The sequence below is a fragment of the Hyperolius riggenbachi genome, chromosome 6 (assembly GCF_040937935.1).
Source record: "Hyperolius riggenbachi isolate aHypRig1 chromosome 6, aHypRig1.pri, whole genome shotgun sequence".
Lineage (NCBI taxonomy): Eukaryota > Metazoa > Chordata > Amphibia > Anura > Hyperoliidae > Hyperolius > Hyperolius riggenbachi.
In genome coordinates this window covers 99,789,040-99,810,009 of record NC_090651.1, presented here as the reverse complement: position 1 = coordinate 99,810,009, position 20,970 = coordinate 99,789,040, and the positions used below count along the sequence as shown (strand labels likewise).

Genomic DNA, 20,970 nt, shown 5'->3' with positions numbered 1-20,970 from the left:
GCACTGTCTCTGTAATAAATCTTATCTCCTTTCCTCTGTCGTGTCTTCTTAAAACCCACCTCGGGTTCTCTTTAAGGTAATATACACATTTGTGCAGCTTGAAAATGTACTTGCCAATAGCAACAGCTGCAGTATTTGAGGAGTCCATTTTCAAGCTCCAAATATTGCCTAAAATTAACAGAAACTTTTAATCAACTAATAATTATTTGTATCATATTTACCATCCCAATTTTTAAGTACAGATGGGTCTTTATTTTGACATTGCAAATACGCTTTATGGTGCACTTAAAGCACAATCCACTCAAATTGTACTGGAAAGTGAAATTCTTCCAGCACACAGGTTTTTTTTTATTTATTTTATTTCAGTTAAATTCCACTTTAAACACTTGTTTAGTAGTTAACATATATTACCAGATTCTTAGGTAGTACATCCAGGCAGCCTGATTTATCCTAAAACAAAAGAAGAACATTTTTGAATTACTAGAACTCAATTTTCAAACACTTTTTTAGTTGCCTCATAAAAAATAAATTAATCCCGGCTAATGGAACCTCTATGTAATATGAATCCTCTTCCGGTGCATTTGATGAATCAAAGTCTAATATGCAGCCACACATCTTACTATTTCTATATAACTATCTTGTAATTCCTAATGACTTACCGTATTTTCTCGGACCATAAGACGCACTTTTTCTGCCCACAAAAGAGGGAGAAAATGTTGGTTTCCTCTTATGGTCCCAATGTGGCTTTTTTCCCTCCTGAATGTTTGTACCCGTCAGACCTGCTCTTATAGCAGCCCTTCTCCTTATGCACAGCATGCTTGCAGGGATGTTTGTCATGATCTGTGGCTTTGCTACTACTGTGGGTGCTTTTCTCAATTGTATCACAGCGGGCGCTTTTCCTAAGCAGTAGCAAGGCCGCAGATCCTGACAAAACATCCCTGTAAGCATGTTGTGCAGAAGGAGAAAAGCCGATATGAGAGCAGGTCCGACGGGCGCAGACAACTGCAGCACAACTGACCCCCTTAAATACTCTTTCTTATAATTGGATTCACCTGTGTATGTAGGTCAGGGGTCACTGAGCTTACCAAGCCAATTTGAGTTCCAATAATTTGTTCTAAAGGTTTTAGAATCAATAAAATTGCCCAACTTTATGCACCTGCCTAATTTTAGTTAAACAAATATTGCGCACTTACTGTAAATCCAATAAACGTCATTTCACTTCTCAAATATCACTATATATATATATATATATATATATATATATATATATATATATATATATATATATATATATATATATATATATATCCTATATGATATATTTAACTGACATTTTTTATCATAACAACCAACGATTTATACAGGAAAATCATGACAATTAACAAGGTTGCCCAAACTTTTGCATCCCACTATATATTGCCTGTGAGAACTGCTGTCCTGCCTCACAACAGTGACCATAATAACTTGGGGGGGAAGCTCCAAAAGACTGCCCTGCACCATGGACACACCAGGTTTAGTATACATTTTTCCCCTGGTTTTTGCCCTATAAATTTGGATGCGCCTTATGGTCTGGGGCGTCTTATGGTCTGAAAAATACAGAATATGAGATGTCTTAAGGGAGACCTGAAGAGAGAATGGTATGGAGGCTGCCATATTTATTTCCTTTACAACCATACACATTGCCTGGCTGTCCTGCTGATCCTCTGCCTCTAATGCATTTAGACATAGACCCTGAACAAGCAGATGTTTCTGACTAAACAGTCAGATGTTTCTGACTAAAGTATGACTGAAGTCTGGCTGAAATAGCTGCATGCTTGTTTCAGGTGTGTGATTTAGACACTACTGATGCATGAAAAATCAGCAGGACTACCAGGCAACTGGCATTGTTTTATAAGAAATAAATATGGCAGCCTCCATATCCTTCTCAAGTATCCTTTAATAGTGTGTCTGACCACTTGTATATTTGGTTAATTGTAAATAAATAAACATTGATTTTAAATGATAATTTTAACCCCTTTACCAAGTGAACTACTTCACCACTAAGGGGGTTTTCCCCTTATGGACCAGATAATTTTTTACCTTTCAGCACCGCTCCCTTTTATTTGCCAATAACTTTATCACTATTTATCACACTAAAATGATCTATACCTTATTTTGTTTGCCATCAATTAGGCATTCTTTAGGCAGTACATTTTGCTAAGAATCAGTTTTATTGTGTATACATTTTAAAGGGAATATTAGGAAAACAAAAAAAATCAGTATTTAAATATTCTATTTTTAAAATAATATGTTACTGTAATTAAAATCCACAAATTTTATTTACCCATTTTTCCTAGTTATTACAATATTTAAATGATGTCCCTTGTACAATGTATGACAACAGTATTTTATTTGGTTTTGGTTTTCTCATTGTACTCTACAGATAATTAAAAGCCCTGATTTGTAAAAATAACAATAATATATCCGTATAGCATACATATATAAAAAGCTAAGTTCCTAACCTAACGTATAGTTTTTTTTTTTTTCCAGGTTTATTTTTTTTTTCAGGGGGGGGGGGGGGAGGAGGGGGGGCAACTATGAATAAGTTAATGCGCTAGGAGTATGATTTTTTTAAAATAAAAATACATATAATAAAAGTAATTTTTACCACTTGATGGTACCTTACTGCTTAGGAAGCTGAATCACAGCTTCCTAAGCTAAAATAAAACCAGAAGTTAGTGGGAATTTTTTAGACATTCATTGAATTAACATTGCATGCACACCACCCGTTTGCTGCAGAAGACGAGTATCTATGCCTCTGAGACAGGAGCAGTCTCTTCCCTCGGAGTGTAGATATACTAGGTATACTGGTTAAATTATTTTGTTAGCATTTAACCACTTGAAGACCACAGTCGTAAACCCCCCTAAAACTAGGCTATTTTTTCATAATATGCCACTGCAGCTTTAAGGCCAAGCTGCAGGGCCGCACAACACAGCACACTAGCTACCCCCCCCCCCCCCTTTTCCTGATTGCCCCCCAAATGTGTGGGTTTTTTTTTATAAATATTTATTTGTTTATTTTTTTAACATTGTTCAAAAAATTTTTTATTTTTTTTCAAACCCCTCCCTCCCCCCAGCCGGCCAATCCTTGCGATCGGCTGTCATAAGCTTCTGCCTATGAGAGCCGTTCGCTCTCAAGTGCCCCAGGGGGACAGCCGTGTGACACAGATCGCAGCGCTGTACAAGTAAATATACGGCGGTTACGCCGACTAACAGTCTCCCGAGCGGCTCGGAGACTGAAGGAGGGGTGGAGCTCCACCTCCAGAGCAGGAGATGCACACAATCTTCTGCAAACTGCAGCCCCAGGACTTGACGCCAAGTGGCGTTAGGCGGTCCTGGGGCTGCCTGGGGCTGCCACGCATGTTGGTAGTTAAGGCATTAGGGGTTTATAGCCAAAGGACTTAGCTTTTCCTCTCTCTTCACAGTCCAAGAGCAAATGTGGGTAGGGTGGATGTAGGCAACGAGGAATGAGCCAACATTTTATGCTGCATCTGCAACACTTTGTATAAAAGTATTGTTAAGGTCTACTGACATTTTGGGTTTTGGTGCAAGGTAAGAAAAGTAAGAAAGTTATAGAATATACTGTGGAACCTTGATTTGTGAGCATAATTTGTTCTGGAGCTTGTAATCCAAAGCACTCTTATTTAAAAACAAATTTCCCCATAAGAATTTATGGAAACCCAATGGTTAGTTCCACAACCCAAAAACATTTATAGTAAAACAGTATAAAATAAAAATATAAACAAGACTTTCACTATAACTAACATAATCATTGCTATCTGTTGGCTTCCCCAAACTTTTTTTTGTGTAGCTTTATTAAGGGACTTACCCAATGACAGTTACTATTGAGGATTTTGTAGAAATGTGACTTTGCACAGTCTCTACACTCTACACAATTAAGTACAATCCTGCAGCCCCAAAGGGAAAAGAACTATTGGCTCAGATGTGATGACGTGACGCGTGTACACTTTTTTGCTTGTATATCAAGTCAAAATTTCACAAAAATGTTAGCAAAGCGTTTTTAAACCAAGTTACTCTCAATCCAAGATTTTACTGTATTTAATTTGTTTTCCAGAATATTAATGGATTAACTAATATTTCAGAATGATTAAATACCGGACTTTTATAATAGTTTATTATTATTATTATTTAGTATTTATATAGCGCCGACATCTTTCGCAGCTCTGTACAGAGTATATAGTCTGGTCACTAACTGTCCCTCAAAGGAGCTCACAATCTAATCCCTACTATAGTCATATGTGTATGTATGCATCATGTCGTGTATGTATTGTAGTCTAAGGCTAATTTAGGGGGAAGCCAATTAACTTATCTGTATGTTTTGGGTATGTGGGAGGAAACCGGAGTGGCTGGAGAAAACCCACGCAGACACGGGGAGAACATACAAACTCTTTGCAGATAGTACCCTGGATGGGATTCGAACCTGGGACCCAGCGCTGCATGGCAAGAGCGCTAACCACTACGCCACCGTGCTGCCCCTTTGAGTGCTTTTTAGTCTTTGGATAGTAATGCAGAACTGAAGTAAAACGTGTCGTAAACTACGTTATGATGTCACGCTTACCAAAACACTGGTTAATGCGTTTAAGTCCAAGTTGTCCTTTTTAAGCTGTGAAAGAAGCAAAAACATTGCAATAAGGATCACAGTGTTCACGGATAATAACAATTCACTGCCCTTTCATTTAACATATATCCTTCTCGCTGCTGCTGCTGCCACTTGCCGGCACCCTCGGAAAGATGCAGAAAAGGAGGACAGAAGGGCTGGCAGTGGCACTCAATGTGGCAAAGTACAGTAGAATAACGTAGCCTCCACGTGCTCACAACAAGTAACAAGTTGTATAATTGTAAGTAGAGAAATCACGCTGAGCACTTGGGAGTTGACCTCACCCCTCACACACTTTGTTTTTGATGTACCAACTGAAATAAAATATGCAAGCAGCAACTCCTCGGAGCCCAGCGTAATATCTCTACTTACAATTACTGTCTGAAATATCCAGGCCGCTCTACTCTTCATGCATGCACTAAGCCGTGCGGCCAATAAGCAATCATAGCCACACCTACATAGTAGCACAGAGCCACTTGTGCATGAGCAGATCTGGCTTACTACACAGGCGCGGCAGTACTCACATAAGCCCAGTACAGCTGCGCTCGTGCACGAAGAGGACCGTGGCCCAGATCTTCAATCCAACAAGTTCTAGTCAGATTTCTCTTTGGGGTCTGTAAGCAGCAATGGAGGTCCAGAGAATGACATGGGAAGCCTCTATGGGATCCAGAGGCCTTCCTATTCTTAGGTAAGTATGTGTTTTTTGAACCGAGGATAGCCTTGGGTATAGTTTAAGGGCATATTACTAAGGACATAAACATCTTTTTTATGTTACCTTGCCTCATTATTTGGCACAGAGGTACTAATTATTTATCACTTTGTGAAATTCTTCTTGAATCTTACAGCAACCCGCTAACATCTCCCCAGCATACTGCTATCCAGAGTGTTGTTGGAAGATCATTTCAGGTGACAAATATCTGAGGTCTGGACAATGCTAAACCCCTCCTTGTAAAGATATCCCAAGATATCCAGGGGCTTCCCAGCTGCACAGGAATGTATTGGGGATACCTGCAGCTACTCACCTGCTGGCTGAAGTATTATTATAGTCTCATTTGTGATGTGAAAGGTTTAAAAAGAATTTTGGGAGTAATGTCACAGCACATAATTCATACCTGACATAAGTCAAGTTTCAGGGCCGTTTGTACTGCCTTATCAGATACTGTCTGTAAGATAAAACAAAGATTAAATTCAGAAAAATTCATAGGAAATACATATTTAATCATCAATGGTGGCATCTGCTGTAAAAATGACTCCGGGTTGTATAATGTCACAATTATTCTGATTTTGCTAAATGGTTAAACCCAACTCCACAGTTTCAGGCAATAATATTTAAGTTTTGGATAGTGTGGGAAATCTGTTTTAGAACTTTACTACTGTCTTCTAAGCCCCATGGGCTACTACAGTGGTGGTAACTGCATATCCAAAACTAAAAATACTGATCATGTTACCTACTAATACTGATCTACTGTATGTATAATACATCATGCTGAGACCAACAAAAATTGCTCCTCCCCATGTGTTGCCACTGAGAGTCATGCCTACTGATTACACATGTTACACTCAACTGCATCTAAATAAACAAACACAGTTCAGTGCAGCTGATTTCTGCAGTATTTCTTTGTGGAATGAACAGTTTTCAGTTTGTTCTTTGCAAGAGCTCGGGTCCACTTTAAAGTGAACCCGAACAGAAAACAAACTATTGAGATAAACAACTAGGTCTGTCCTCCTAAAATGACTTTTTTTTAGATAGCTCAAGGGTTTATTTTATGTAAAAACATTTACAAAGCAGATTTAATGTTTTACCATTTCTGCTCAATTACAGTGTCTCAAGAGTCCCAGAGCAAAAATACATGAACTATTGACCTTTTTATCTTGCATCCTGTAATCAGAAGCTTAGTTATCTGCGTAGGAAAGTGTTTTATAGCTGTGATTTGTTATCAGTGAGCCGATTGAGTCCCAACGGGAGAAAAACTATCAGTTCCATAGCTGAATATTAAATCTTTACGCAGGGAAAAAAGGAAAGGAGCACAGCAGAAGTGTCTGTATGCTTGCCACTGTACATACACATGCAGACAGAGGCGCTGTACTTGACTACTCTACTGCTGGGTTACTCCTATCTGTATTATTGCCTGAGGAAGCAGGCTAGAGACCTGCAAAATGTGTTGCATTTGTTCTGTAGTACAAATTAAATCTTGTTTAAACCATACATAGTGGTTGTGTTTGGTTTTGGGGAGGTAAGACCCCAACCTTTTATCTGTTTTTACTTATGTTCAGTTTTTACTCTGCTGGCGCCTCTGCTTCCATTGCAATTATTGTTATCCACCTGGTGGATAAGTTGCCTTCCGCTGCCTGCACATGGCAAGTTTATCATTGTTACAGAAAGCAACCAAAGACATACAACAAAAGTTGTTCAGGTGATACATAATGACTAACTGTACAAGATTTTTCTGCAAGCTTTCTAGACTTTAAAGTTTCTTTTTCAGGCATGTTTCAGCCTGAAGAAGAAACTTAAAGAGAACCCGAGGTGGCATTGCATTACGTTAGTGGGGCACAGAGGCTGGTTGTGCACACTAACACCAGCCTCTGTTGCCCCATCGTGTGCCTCAAAGAACCCCCTGCTCGCTGCTATACTCCCCGCAGTGCTGGCGACACTCAGCGCGTCGCCAGCACAATGTTTACCCTAGCGCTGTCTGTCAGCGCTGCTCCCCCGCCTCCTCCGCATCGCCGCTACCCGCCCTCGTCCCTTCCCTCCAATCAGCGGGAGGGAAGGGACACGGGCGGGTAGCGGCGATGCGGAGGAGGCGGGGGAGCGGCGCTGACAGACAGCGCTTAGGTAAACATTGTGCTGGCGACACGCTGCGTGTCGCCAGCACTGCGGGGGTATAGCGGCGAGCAGGGGGGTCTTTGAGGCACACGATGGGGCAACAGAGGCTGCTGTTAGTGTGCTCAACCAGCCTCTGTGCCCCACTAACGTAATGCAATGCCACCTCGGGTTCTCTTTAAGGTTCTGAAAGCATGCAGAGAAAATCTTGTAATTGAAAGGTAAAATAATGTGCTTGGAGGTTTACTTGAAACAGTTCTCTATTTATGCTTTTAACAAACAGAATTGAATTAATGTAAATTATTAGTTTAACTTTTTATATCATATTTTCGTTTTGATAGTTTGCAAAATATTGTTTTAACTTTTTATACGTTATTTCTTTTCCATTTTAATAACTTGTAAATTATCATTTTAATTTCTTATAGCATTTTTACATTTGTTTTGAGAGTTATAATTTTGTTAATTATCGTTTTTTTTATTAACCTTAAGCCTATTTTAAGCTGAGAAAGGGGGTTTTTAGGTTTAGGCATCAGGAAGAGGATTTTAGGGTTAGGCACCAGCTAGAGGGGAGGGGGAGTCTTAAGGTTAGGCACCACCAGGGGAGTCTTAGGGTTAGGCACCACCAGGGGAGTCTTAGGGTTAGGCACCAGCTAGGGGAGTCTTAGGGTTAGGCACCCCCAGGGGAGTCTTAGGGTTAGGCACCAGCTAGGGGAGTCTTAGGGTTAGGCACCACCAGGGGAGTCTTAGGGTTAGGCACCAGCTAGGGGAGTCTTAGGGTTAGGCACCACCAGGGGAGTCTTAGGGTTAGGCACCAGCTAGGGGAGTCTTAGGATTAGGCACCACCAGGGGGTTCTAAGGGTTAGGGATAGGTAGAGGGAGGGTTCTGTGTGAGAGTAGGGTGAGGTGGTTTAGTTGTAGTCAAATATTGGTAATATTTACCAATGTTTTACTATAGTTATTACAACTGTACATATATTTTTAGTTTTCATTGTTATAGATGATATTTTCAGATTTTATTACATGAACAAAAGATACAAATATTGTAATATACAATATTATAACATTTTGGCTATAACACACGCCCTTTTTCAAGGAGCCCTTATTTGATGTACGCTTAATTATCAGTTTACCACAGAAAAGAAGAAGAACACAGTAATTTTGTCTAAAAAGGGCAGTATTAGGAACAGTGTTATATTAAAATCTAGTACATACGTTTGTTATTTTGCTCAAGCATGCTGGATTCAGCAGGGAATTGATCTGTAAGATATTGTGAAGTTACTAAGTAGTATTGTAATGTGTACAGTTCAGGATACATAAAATATTACTGCAATGCAAGTATGATTCTGCACAACATTGCCTGAAAACAATCAAGGAAATTAAAGTACATTGTACTAAAAATAAAAGTCTATAAAGTAAAATGAGAAAGATTTTAATTGAATTTCAAAATGAATTATTGTGATAACAATAGCTCACTGTTACCATCTAGTTCCTCCACCAAATCATATGTCTCCATTTAAACCATACCTGTTACAAATCTGAGAAGAAAAGTGATGAAAACGTAACCCACGTGTCACTTTTAGTGAGATCTGTGTGTCAACTATAAACAGCAACTTCAGGGATCTATGCGCTGAAATGTTGACTTTTCATGGATAAGGAGCTTGGTTCCACCTTTCCTATATCTCAGGCTTCCTTACTGCTCTTTTATATTTTTATATTATTTTTAAATAGTGTAAAAAGCGGTTAGAAACTTATGGGGATTTTCGCTGCTTTTTCTTTCGCCACTGGAGAATCTCCTTTCACTTCCTGTCTTTGGGACCACTATGGGAATTTGTGACATTAGAATGAAAACTGGTATTCCTGGGAACAGGAAATGGGAGTACACTACAATAACTAGATGGTGGATTTTAACTCTTCTCCTCTTTACAGATTTGTATTTATGTATTTATTTATGTATTGCTTTCTCTGGGTACAGGAGGTATTAGCAAAAACTAGCTCTTCACTGCCTTCACTCTCTGTTTTATGAAAGTTATTTCCGTGAGTGTGAGACAGACAATATTTTATATTTAAAATCACAGAACATTTTTTTTCAATATGTGAGGCCTTGTTTATACTACAAGAGATTTTCTAAGCCCTTTGTGATTTTAAAAGCTGTGTTCACACTGGAGTGATGTGATTTTGTAAAAATCCCCCATAGCATTGCATTACCAAGAGTTTTTCAAAATCACTAGCGCTTAAACAGCTCTTGTAGTGTGAACAAGTCCTAAGAGTCAAAGTCAGTCATTTATGTAAGAAGAAAGCGTGATTTATTCAGAGAAGTATTTTCTTACCAAATTACATGCATCGGTCACTATATTATCTGCAATCCCAAGTTGCTTCTAGAATATAAGAAAAATTTGTTATGTTTCTTTATTTTTTATTTTTTCTTATAACAGACTTTTTGAGTACTGTCAATTCCTATTAGCCTGACACAAACACACATGGGAGGTCTGTGCTAAACAGCTCTACTGGGAAATCAGGCAATGTTATGTTTTTATTTTGGACAGAGCAAAGGATATTTTAAACTTTTCAATGGTTCTTATTACAATTTCATAGCTACAGAAATATATATATAAAAAAAGTATATTTGCATTATTAAAAGCTATGAAGTACAGTGGAAGTGAGGGTATATGGAGGCTGCCATATTGATTTCCTTTTAAGCATTACCAGTTGCCTAGCTATCTTGCTGATCCTCTGACTCTAAAATAGTTTTCTATATATCATGAACAAGCATGCAGCAGATCAGGTGTTTCTGACATTATTGTCAGATCTGACAAGATTAGCTGCATGCTTGTTTCTGGTGTGATTCAGACACTACTGCAGCCAAATAGATCAGCAGGGCTGCCAGGCAACTGGTATTGTTTAAAGGAAATAACTATGGCAGTCTCCATATACTTCTCGTTTCAGGTTGCTTTTTAAGCCTAATCTTTTACTCTATGTTAGCTCTCTTCTATTTGACACTCTGGGCCATATCCTATTAAAGGTGATAAGTAGCTTGGAGATGCGAGCTAATTATCACCTTGCCATCACGTGAGGATTACTGGCTAATCCTATTGCCGCTTTCCTTAGTGCGATGGCTGATTACTAGAGAGCATTACTCAGCAAAAGCCTGAGCAATGCTCCCTTTTCCTAGACGAAGAGGAGTGAAGTTTTATGTTGTGGCGCTGTCCTTCAGCACCACGGCCTCGCTCCCCAGAGATGTGCGCAAACCCTCTGAACATCCGCCACCATCTTCCACCACTGCATCTGGGGTCTCCATTAATAAGGAGACCCCCAGAGCATTCAGTTGGGCTGCCGCATATTGGCGAAGCCCCCCACAGCTGCGTCGTCACCCATTACCACTTTACCTACCACCACTAAACACCCTCTGCCTCTCGCTGCAAGTCCCGATGCTGTAATTACAGTCTATCTGTAATAGTCTTTCATGAAAATCCATTTAATTGCCACAGTTTAGATTAACTTCCAAGAAACTTTACACATGCCATGCCTGGATGATTTTCCCCACTAGCTCCTAACAGGTACCCAAGAGGTTAAACACACACGGCCTAAGGTACTCAGGGGATGCCTGTTTTGTTCCGTTGTCACTCTGCTGCTGTGCTGCTGCCTAAGGGGTTTCAAAGCTTGTCCCGCCAGTGAAGGCTGCGGGTCCTATCAGATTTGATCAGTCAGACTTGCAGGAGAATGGGCTGATTCTATTAGCTCCCTGCGTCTGTCAATCACAGCTGCACCTGCTTCTGCTAGTGAGTCACGCTCCCACAGTCTACTCTCCACATTCTTTTCACCACTTCAAAGCAGCTGGTATTGCTTTGTGGCTTTATCGCTCCTTGGGCTTGATTCACTAAACCGTGGTAAACCGTGGTAATTATTGCGCGCAATCGCAAATGTTCACGCACAATCATGCATTTTCGCTTGAAAATGTTCACGTTTTCGTGCGAAAATTCTCAATTGAACGCGATAATTCACAATTGCGCGCAAATGCGTGTGAAAACGGCCATGATATGAGTTATAACAGTTTAGTAAATCAAGCCCCTTGTCTGCTTTATGAACTGACATTTACTAACATGTGTTGAGGTAATTACCGCACAAGTTGGTGATTTACCTCACTGCTCGGTAATTTTAGCTTTTCCTGCGGTAACAGGCTTTATGAATTGACATTTCCCTAACTGCTTGGTAAAGTCATCTGATTTCTGTATTGCCAAATGCGGTAATGCTTTATGAATTGACCCCATAATCGGCAGTGTGAGATGCAGAAGCTTCCTGTGTGGGTGTGCTGACCACCCTCTACCAGCTTAGCATAAAGCACATATTATCCCAGGCAGCTGAGGAGGGCATAATGTTCAATAAGTTTTTATAAGGAGCTATACTAAAAGGCATTGAAGAATAGCACCTGTTAGGCGCGGTTCACATTAGCGTTTTTTTGCGGATTGGAACCGAAACGTATACTGTACAAACAGAACGGATGTGAATGGATCCAATGTTAACCTATGGATCCATTCACATGCGTCCGTTGGTACGGATACGTTCCGTACGTTTCAGTCCATGAATCGAAACAATGCTGAAGACCCTAATTTTCCGGACCGTTCTGCCTAGCGGAACGGATCAGGACAAAAAATACTGCAGCATTGGGGCAATGGGAAACGGAACGTTTGTTAACACTAGTGTTGGGCGAACAGTGTTCGCCACTGTTCGGGTTCTGCAGAACATCACCCTGTTCGGGTGATGTTCGAGTTCGGCCGAACACCTGACGGTGCTCGGCCAAACCGTTCGGCCATATGGCCGAACTAAGAGCGCATGGCCGAACGTTCCCCGAACGTTCGGCTAGCGCTGTGATTGGCCGAACGGGTCACGTGGTTCGGACCCGAACGCGCTCTGATTGGCCGAACTGTCACGTGGTTCGGGTAAATAAATACCCGAACCACGTCATATCTCCGCCATTTGTCTGTGGGTTTAGCTTTGGGTAGGCAGGCAGGGTAGTTCGCGCTCCAGCCACGCTAGCCAGGGTCCCCCCCAGTCATTGTGTGTCGCTGCTGGGAATAGTAGTACACCGCTCGCTCAGCATTCTGTTTACTGCCACTCTGTGTACCTCGCTCAGCCACACTATATAGCATTCTGTTTACTGCCACTCTGTGTCTGCTGGGAATAGTAGTACACCGCTTGCACAGCCACACTATATAGCATTCTGTTTACTGCCACTCTGTGTACCTCGCTCAGCCACACTATATAGCATTCTGTTTACTGCCACTCTGTGTCTGCTGGGAATAGTGGTACACCGCTCGCTCAGCCACACTATATAGCATTCTGTTCACTGTTCTGTGTCTGCTTGGAATAGTGGTACACCGCTCGTTCAGCCACACTATATAGCATTCTGTGTACTGTTCTGTGTCTGCTGGGAACAGTAGTACACCGCTCGTTCAGCCACACTATATAGCATTCTGTGTACTGTTCTGTGTCTGCTGGGAACAGTAGTACACCGCTCGCTCAGCCACACTATATAGCATTCTGTTCACTGTTCTGTGTCTGCTGGGAATAGTGGTACACCGCTCGCTCAGCCACACTATATAGCATTCTGTTCACTGTTCTGTGTCTGCTGGGAATAGTGGTACACCGCTCGCTCAGCCACACTATATAGCATTCTGTTTACTGTTCTGTGTCTGCTGGGAATAGTGGTACACCGCTCGCTCATCCACACTATATAGCATTCTGTTCACTGTTCTGTGTCTGCTGGGAATAGTGGTACACCGCTCGCTCAGCCACACTATATAGCATTCTGTTCACTGTTCTGTGTCTGCTGGGAATAGTGGTACACCGCTCGCTCAGCCACACTATATAGCATTCTGTTTACTGCCACTCTGTGTACCTCGCTCAGCCACACTATATAGCATTCTGTTTACTGCCACTCTGTGTCTGCTGGGAATAGTGGTACACCGCTCGCTCAGCCACACTATATAGCATTCTGTTCACTGTTCTGTGTCTGCTTGGAATAGTGGTACACCGCTCGCTCAGCCACACTATATAGCATTCTGTTTACTGTTCTGTGTCTGCTGGGAATAGTGGTACACCGCTCGCTCAGCCACACTATATAGCATTCTGTTCACTGTTCTGTGTCTGCTGGGAATAGTGGTACACCGCTCGCTCAGCCACACTATATAGCATTCTGTTTACTGTTCTGTGTCTGCTGGGAACAGTAGTACACCGCTCGCTCAGCCAGAGTATATAGCATTGTGTTTACTGCCACTCTGTGTACACCGCTCAGCCAGACTATATACCATTGTTTACTGACACTCTGTGTACACCACTCAGCCACACTATATACCATTGTTTACTGACACTCTGTGTACACCGCTCAGCCAGACTATATACCATTGTTTACTGCCACTCTGATTCTGCTGGGAACAGTAGTACACCGCTCGCTCAGCCAGACTATATACCATTGTTTACTGACACTCTGTGTACACCGCTCAGCCAGACTATATACCATTGTTTACTGACACTCTGTGTACACCACTCAGCCACACTATATACCATTGTTTACTGACACTCTGTGTACACCGCTCAGCCAGACTATATACCATTGTTTACTGCCACTCTGATTCTGCTGGGAACAGTAGTACACCGCTCGCTCAGCCAGACTATATACCATTGTTTACTGACACTATATAGCAGACTATATAGCATTGTGTGTACACCGCTCAGCCAGACTATATACCATTGTTTACTGACACTCTGTGTACACCGCTCAGCCAGACTATATACCATTGTTTACTGCCACTCTGATTCTGCTGGGAACAGTAGTACACCGCTCGCTCAGCCAGACTATATACCATTGTTTACTGACACTCTGTGTACACCGCTCAGCCAGACTATATACCATTGTTTACTGACACTATATAGCAGACTATATAGCATTGTGTGTACACCGCTCAGCCAGACTATATACCATTGTTTACTGACACTCTGTGTACACCGCTCAGCCAGACTATATACCATTGTTTACTGCCACTCTGATTCTGCTGGGAACAGTAGTACACCGCTCGCTCAGCCAGACTATATACCATTGTTTACTGACACTCTATGTACACCGCTCAGCCAGACTATATACCATTGTTTACTGCCACTCTGATTCTGCTGGGAACAGTAGTACACCGCTCGCTCAGCCAGACTATATACCATTGTTTACTGACACTCTATGTACACCGCTCAGCCAGACTATATACCATTGTTTACTGCCACTCTGATTCTGCTGGGAACAGTAGTACACCGCTCGCTCAGCCAGACTATATAGCATTGTGTTTACTGCCACTCTGTGTACACCGCTCAGCCACACTATATAGCATTGCGTACTCTGCCAGTCAGTGTGTATATTGCTGGGATCAGTAATACTCCACTCACCGTCAACCACTATATGAGCTCAACATGAGTTCCCCAGAGACCTCCGCTGTGAGCAGCACTCCCAACAACAGCAACAGCCAACGCCCCACGCAAGCTATAACATCCACCCCAGCAGCCAGTGGTCAGCAGCAGCCCTCCCCGGAGGAGAACGTTGTGTCCATCAGTCCGTCGCCAGAGCGATTAATGAGGGCTGCCATTGAGGAGATGATGGGGCCTGATGTGGAGGAGGAGGTCTGGCTCAGGCCAGCATCCCAAGTTAATGTTGAGGACGATGAGGGGTCTGTGTCTGGGGATGTTGGGGTGGCAGAGGTGGTGGGTGGGTCAGACTCAGGAGAAGAGTTGTATGATGAGGATGATGATCGGGACCATCTGTATGTGCCTCAGAGTCCGACCCCGGAAAACATGTTGTATCGTGTGTTTAGGTACTAAAATCTGCGTTCCCTCCCAGTAGTGTTGGGCGAAGAGTGTTTGCCACTGTTCGGGTTCTGCAGAACATCACCCTGTTCGGGGTGACTATATAGCAGACTATATAGCATTGTGTTTAATGCCACTCTGTGTACACGGCTCAGCCACACTATATAGCATTGTGTTTACTTCCACTCTGTGTCTGCTGGGAACAGTAGTACACCGCTCACCCGCCACTGTATAGCATTGTGCTCTGTGTCACTGCTGACAATAGTGGTACACCGCTCACCCACCACTGTATAGCATTTCTGTACTGCCACTGTACTGCTGCCAGTCAGCGTGTACTTTAAGGATAAGTGAAATGAGGAAGAAATCCGGTGAAAGAGGGAGGGGCAAGGGAAGAGGTGTTTCCCCTGATGGTTCACGTACAGGCCACAGGGGAGCACCCAAGAAAACCCACTCAATACTGCCCATGTTGTCCAGGACAACAACCCTCACAGATCCAAAAGAACAGGACCAGATAATTACTTGGATGACCTCTCAAGCGTCCAGCAGTGGGTTAAGCAGCACCAGCACATCACGCACGAGGTCCGAGTCCTCAGCCAGTTAAAGTCTGGGCTTTCTTTGAAGACTGCACTGAGGATGTTACCATGGCGATTTGCAAGGTGTGCAAGACCCGCCTGAGCAGGGGGAAAAGTATTAACAACCTCTCCACCACCAGCATGAGCCGCCACATTCTATCCAAACATCCCACTCTGTGGGCAAACGCGGCAGGACAGGGTACCACCAGCAACACTGCCTCCCTTGGGTTCACCAGACTCACCACCAGACCCGCCTCAGCAGCAGCAGTAGCCCAGCCATTGCGTGGTTCACAACATTCACAAACATCAGACGATGCTGACACTGTCACTTTCCGGACTAGTGCTCTTGAGGTCTCCCAGTGTTCATCAAACACAACAACCAACAGCCCTTCGGTGTGCAGCGCTACGGTTGAGTTGTCTGTTTCTGAGATGTTTGAGCACAAGAGGAAATTGCCAGCAAATGACCCCCGGGCCGTGGCAGTAACAGCCAGCCAGCATAGCCAAGCTTCTGGCCTGCGAAATGCTGCCATATCGAGTGGTGGAGACAAACAGCTTCAAGGGCATGATGTCAGTGGCCATCCCACGTTACGTGGTTCCCAGCCGCTACCACTTTGCGCGCTCTGCAGTGCCTGAGTTGCATGAGCACGTGGTCAGCTAAATAACCCGAAGCTTGAAGAATGCCGTTGCCTGCAAGGTTCACCTCACCACTGACACCTGGACGAGTGCGTTCGGCCAGGGTCGATACATCTCCCTTACCGCGCACTGGGTGAACCTTGTGGAGCCTGGCAGCGATTCCTCACCTGCTACGGCGCGGGTGTTGCCCACGCCGCAAACAGCTGGATAACAACAGCAGCACCTACCTCTCTGACTCCTTCTCCTCCAACGCATCTCAAAGCTGTACCTCATCCGGAAATGCTAACCCAGCACCAGCAGCAGTAGGATCGTGGAAGCAGTGCAGCACAGCTGTTGGCATGCGTCAGCAAGCGTTGCTGAAGCTGATCTGCCTTGGGGATAAGCAGCACACAGGGGAGGAAATTTGGAGGGGAATAAAGGAACAGACGGATTTGTGGCTGGCACCGCTGGACCTGAAACCGGGCATGAAGCTAGACACCTGGCACGAACTGGCAATGTACGCAATAGAGGTGCTGGCTTGCCCGGCAGCCAGCGTTATGTCGGAACGCTGTTTCAGTGCTGCCGGAGGCATCATCACAGATCGGCGTATCCGCCTCTCCACAGAAAATGCAGACCGTCTGACTCAAATTAAAATGAATCAATCCTGGATTGGAAACGACTACGCAACACTCCTGGACCCCAACCAAGTAACATGACCGATGAACATCTGGGATGGTTTAGCGTTTCCGGTCCCTGTTTATTGAACCTCTCATCTGTATTACATTTATGACTGCATGGCGGCAAAAAGCATTGCTGCTATATCCGCACGCTTTTTGTCCTCATGCAAGGCCTGGGTTGTTGTGTCTCACAAAGCGTGGCCTTCTCCTCCTGCGCCTCCTCCTGTTCCATCACGTGTGCTGCTGCTGCTGCTGGGTTACCGTTGCCGCGTGGTCCCTGTTTATTGAACCTCTTATCTTTATTACATTTATGACTACATGGCGGTACAAAGCATGCTATCCGCACGCTTTTTGTCCTCATGCAAGGCCTGGGTTGTTGTGTCTCACAAAGCGTGGCCTTCTCCTCCTGCGCCTCCTCCTGTTCCATCACGTGTGCTGCTGCTGCTGCTGCTGCTGGGTTAGCGTTGCCGCGTGGTCCCTGTTTATTGAACCTCTTATCTTTATTACATTTATGACTACATGGCGGTACAAAGCATGCTATCCGCACGCTTTTTGTCCTCATGCAAGGCCTGGGTTGTTGTGTCTCACAAAGCGTGGCCTTCTCCTCCTGCGCCTCCTCCTGTTCCATCACGTGTGCTGCTGCTGCTGCTGCTGCTGCTGGGTTACCGTTGCCGCGTGGTCCCTGTTTATTGAACCTCTTATCTTTATTACATTTATGACTACATGGCGGTACAAAGCATGCTATCCGCACGCTTTTTGTCCTCATGCAAGGCCTGGGTTGTTGTGTCTCACAAAGCGTGGCCTTCTCCTCCTGCGCCTCCTCCTGTTCCATCACGTGTGCTGCTGCTGCTGCTGGGTTACCGTTGCCGCGTGGTCACTGTTTATTGAACCTCTTATCTTTATTACATTTATGACTACATGGCGGTACAAAGCATGCTATCCGCACGCTTTTTGTCCTCATGCAAGGCCTGGGTTGTTGTGTCTCACAAAGCGTGGCCTTCTCCTCCTGCGCCTCCTCCTGTTCCATCACGTGTGCTGCTGCTGCTGCTGGGTTACCGTTGCCGCGTGGTCACTGTTTATTGAACCTCTTATCTTTATTACATTTATGACTACATGGCGGTACAAAGCATGCTATCCGCACGCTTTTTGTCCTCATGCAAGGCCTGGGTTGTTGTGTCTCACAAAGCGTGGCCTTCTCCTCCTGCGCCTCCTCCTGTTCCATCACGTGTGCTGCTGCTGGGTTAGCGTTGCCGCGTGGTCCCTGTTTATTGAACCACTTATCTTTATTACATTTATGACTGCATGGTGGTACAAAGCATGCTATCCGCACGCTTCTTGTCCTCATGCAAGGCCTGGGTTGTTGTGTCTCAAAGCGTGGCCTTCTCCTCCTGCGCCACCCTCCTCCTGTTCCATCACGTGTGCTGCTGCTGGGTTAGCATTACCGGTCCCTTTTCCTGGAACCTCTTATATGTATTACATTTATGACTGCATGCCGACAAAAAGCATGTTACCTGTGCAAAGAAAACAGACATTTCCCGCATTTAAAAGACAGTTTTCCCTTTGAAACTTTAAAATCGATTTTCTCAAAAACTATAAGCTCTTTTTGCTAAATTTTTTTTTCCTCTTGTACCCACTCCCAAGGTGCACATACCCTGTAAATTTGGGGTATGTAGCATATAAGGAGGCTTTACAAAGCACAAAAGTTCGGGTCCCCATTGACTTCCATTATGTTCGGAGTTCGGGTCGAACACCCGAACATCGCGGCCATGTTCGGCCTGTTCGGCCCGAACCCGAACATCTAGATGTTCGCCCAACACTAGTTAACACTAGTGAAGAAACGGACCGTTCCACGGGGGATGGGGGCATATGCCGACGCAAATCTAAGGACGGGAGGGTGAGGGGAGGGCGCAGCAGCTGGGCGGGTGGGTGGGGGAGGGTTTATACATACCTAATTTTCAGTAGTAGCCGGCTGTAGAAGCTTCCGTCTTCTTCCGCGTCATGTGACAACATGACGCTTCATGTGAACCGGGCCTTAATTTGGGTGACCCATTTGTGGCAATACAAATATCTTTTGAATGGCACTAACTGTATAATATGGATTGATAGGTACATTGTGGCTCTACAGCCACACTAATTAGCAGCTTTGCAGCTGCTGTAATTAGTGGCTTTACATTCACTCAGGTAGGGAAGGGGGGGTTAGTGTTAGGTATAGCGCATAACACCTTTGTCTTGCAGCGCTTGATCCCTGGTTGGAATCTGACCAGGGCACTCTCTGCACAGAATTTGTATGTTCTCCTCATGTTTGCGTGGGTTTCCTCTGGGTACTCTGGTTTCTTCCCACATCCAAAACACATACAGATGAGTTAATTGGCTTCCCACTAAAAAATGGCGCTAGCCTACACTATGACAGACAGTTAAAGGACACCTGAGGTGAAAATAAACCTATGAAATAAACAATTGTTTCTATCATCCTCCTCCTCCTAAAAATGACTTTTTAAGATATTCCACATTTTATTTATAATTTAAATTTACTTTTTAAGTATTTACTGTTTTATTGTATTTGCTTAATGACACATTCATTAAAGTATGCCAGAGCCAAAATTGACAAACTATTGACCCTTTTTATCTCATTCCTGCTCTCAGAAGCCATTTTCTGCTAGGAAAGTGTTTTATAGTTGTAATATCTTATCAGTGAAGGTCACACTGTAGTCTGACCCAGTCCTGACTCACTTACAGACCTGATGCTTAACTCTTTCAGGGAAAGAAAGAAAAAAGGAACACAGCATAGTTATTTGTGTGCTATTTGTGTGCTAGGCACTGTACATACACATGTTTAGCTTATCATGTCACATGTCACCTCAGGTATCCTTTAAGTGACAAGACTATATACCCTGGACAGCACTGAATAAGATGTCTCTACTACATAAATACTACAGTAAACAATAATAAAATAATACTTATATAGGGAGAAGCTTAGTGTTGGGAGGAGATGAGGGCAGGTTAGTGTTATGCATACAGTAGATAGGGGGGGGGGGGGCTTAGTGTGAAAATTAGGTTACAGTGGAAAATAGTAGAATATCTGTCTTATTACCGGTATTCTACTATAGGTGTAGTAGAATATACAGTGGGTAAAATGATTCTACTATTGGTATTTCCTTGTGCCTATTTTAGCAATATCAGTCACAGTGCTACGCTAATGATTAACAAGGTTATATAAGGAAACTACAGTCAGCTGATGTTCCCTATTTATTCTCTGGCACTGCATAGTATGTTGGCACTTTATAAATAAAATAGGCGAATAATAATAGACTAATAAGGTTATGTAGGGGAATTACAGTCCATTTATCCTAGGGTAACAGCTGTACAAACACTTTCAACTTACAGTAGTTCTTCCAAGTCCTTCAATAATTTTTTGTGCACCTTCTCCACTCTTGTCTACTAGTGGTTTCTAGAATGAAAAAAAGTATACACATTATGATCAAACCATCATATTGACCATTATCTAAATGTGCTGAAAAACTTTGAAGACCTAAATTCCCCACTGCCGTCATTATGACGTCATGCCTTCCACTTGTCCCAATTGTGACAAAATATTCCTGATCTCTAGATTGCTCAGGAATGAGGTTAAAGTAGAATCCCGCCTAAAACTTTTGGTATATAGAAAGAAAGATGTGAAAGCTTTAAGCTGTTGTTTATTTCTATCAGGTCTTATATAAGAAATCCTTACAACAAAAGGTTTTCTCTGCTGTCTATTTAGTCATTGGAGAGCTTCTCCTGTACTTTCAGTCCTGT

General features: G+C 43.3%; 1 protein-coding gene across 1 annotated transcript in view; it reads right to left on the bottom strand.

The window, feature by feature from the left end:
* The window catches only part of LOC137522502 (uncharacterized), a 56,012-nt gene that overhangs the window by 13,932 nt on the left and 21,110 nt on the right, over positions 1-20,970 (bottom strand). The window contains exons 6-11 of the mRNA XM_068242574.1: positions 20,561-20,626; positions 9,806-9,853; positions 8,691-8,735; positions 5,770-5,820; positions 4,619-4,663; positions 412-450 (exon numbers count right to left, since the gene is read on the bottom strand). Of these exons, the coding sequence (XP_068098675.1) occupies positions 412-450; positions 4,619-4,663; positions 5,770-5,820; positions 8,691-8,735; positions 9,806-9,853; positions 20,561-20,626 (294 nt within the window). The remainder of the gene's footprint in view (positions 1-411; positions 451-4,618; positions 4,664-5,769; positions 5,821-8,690; positions 8,736-9,805; positions 9,854-20,560; positions 20,627-20,970) is intronic.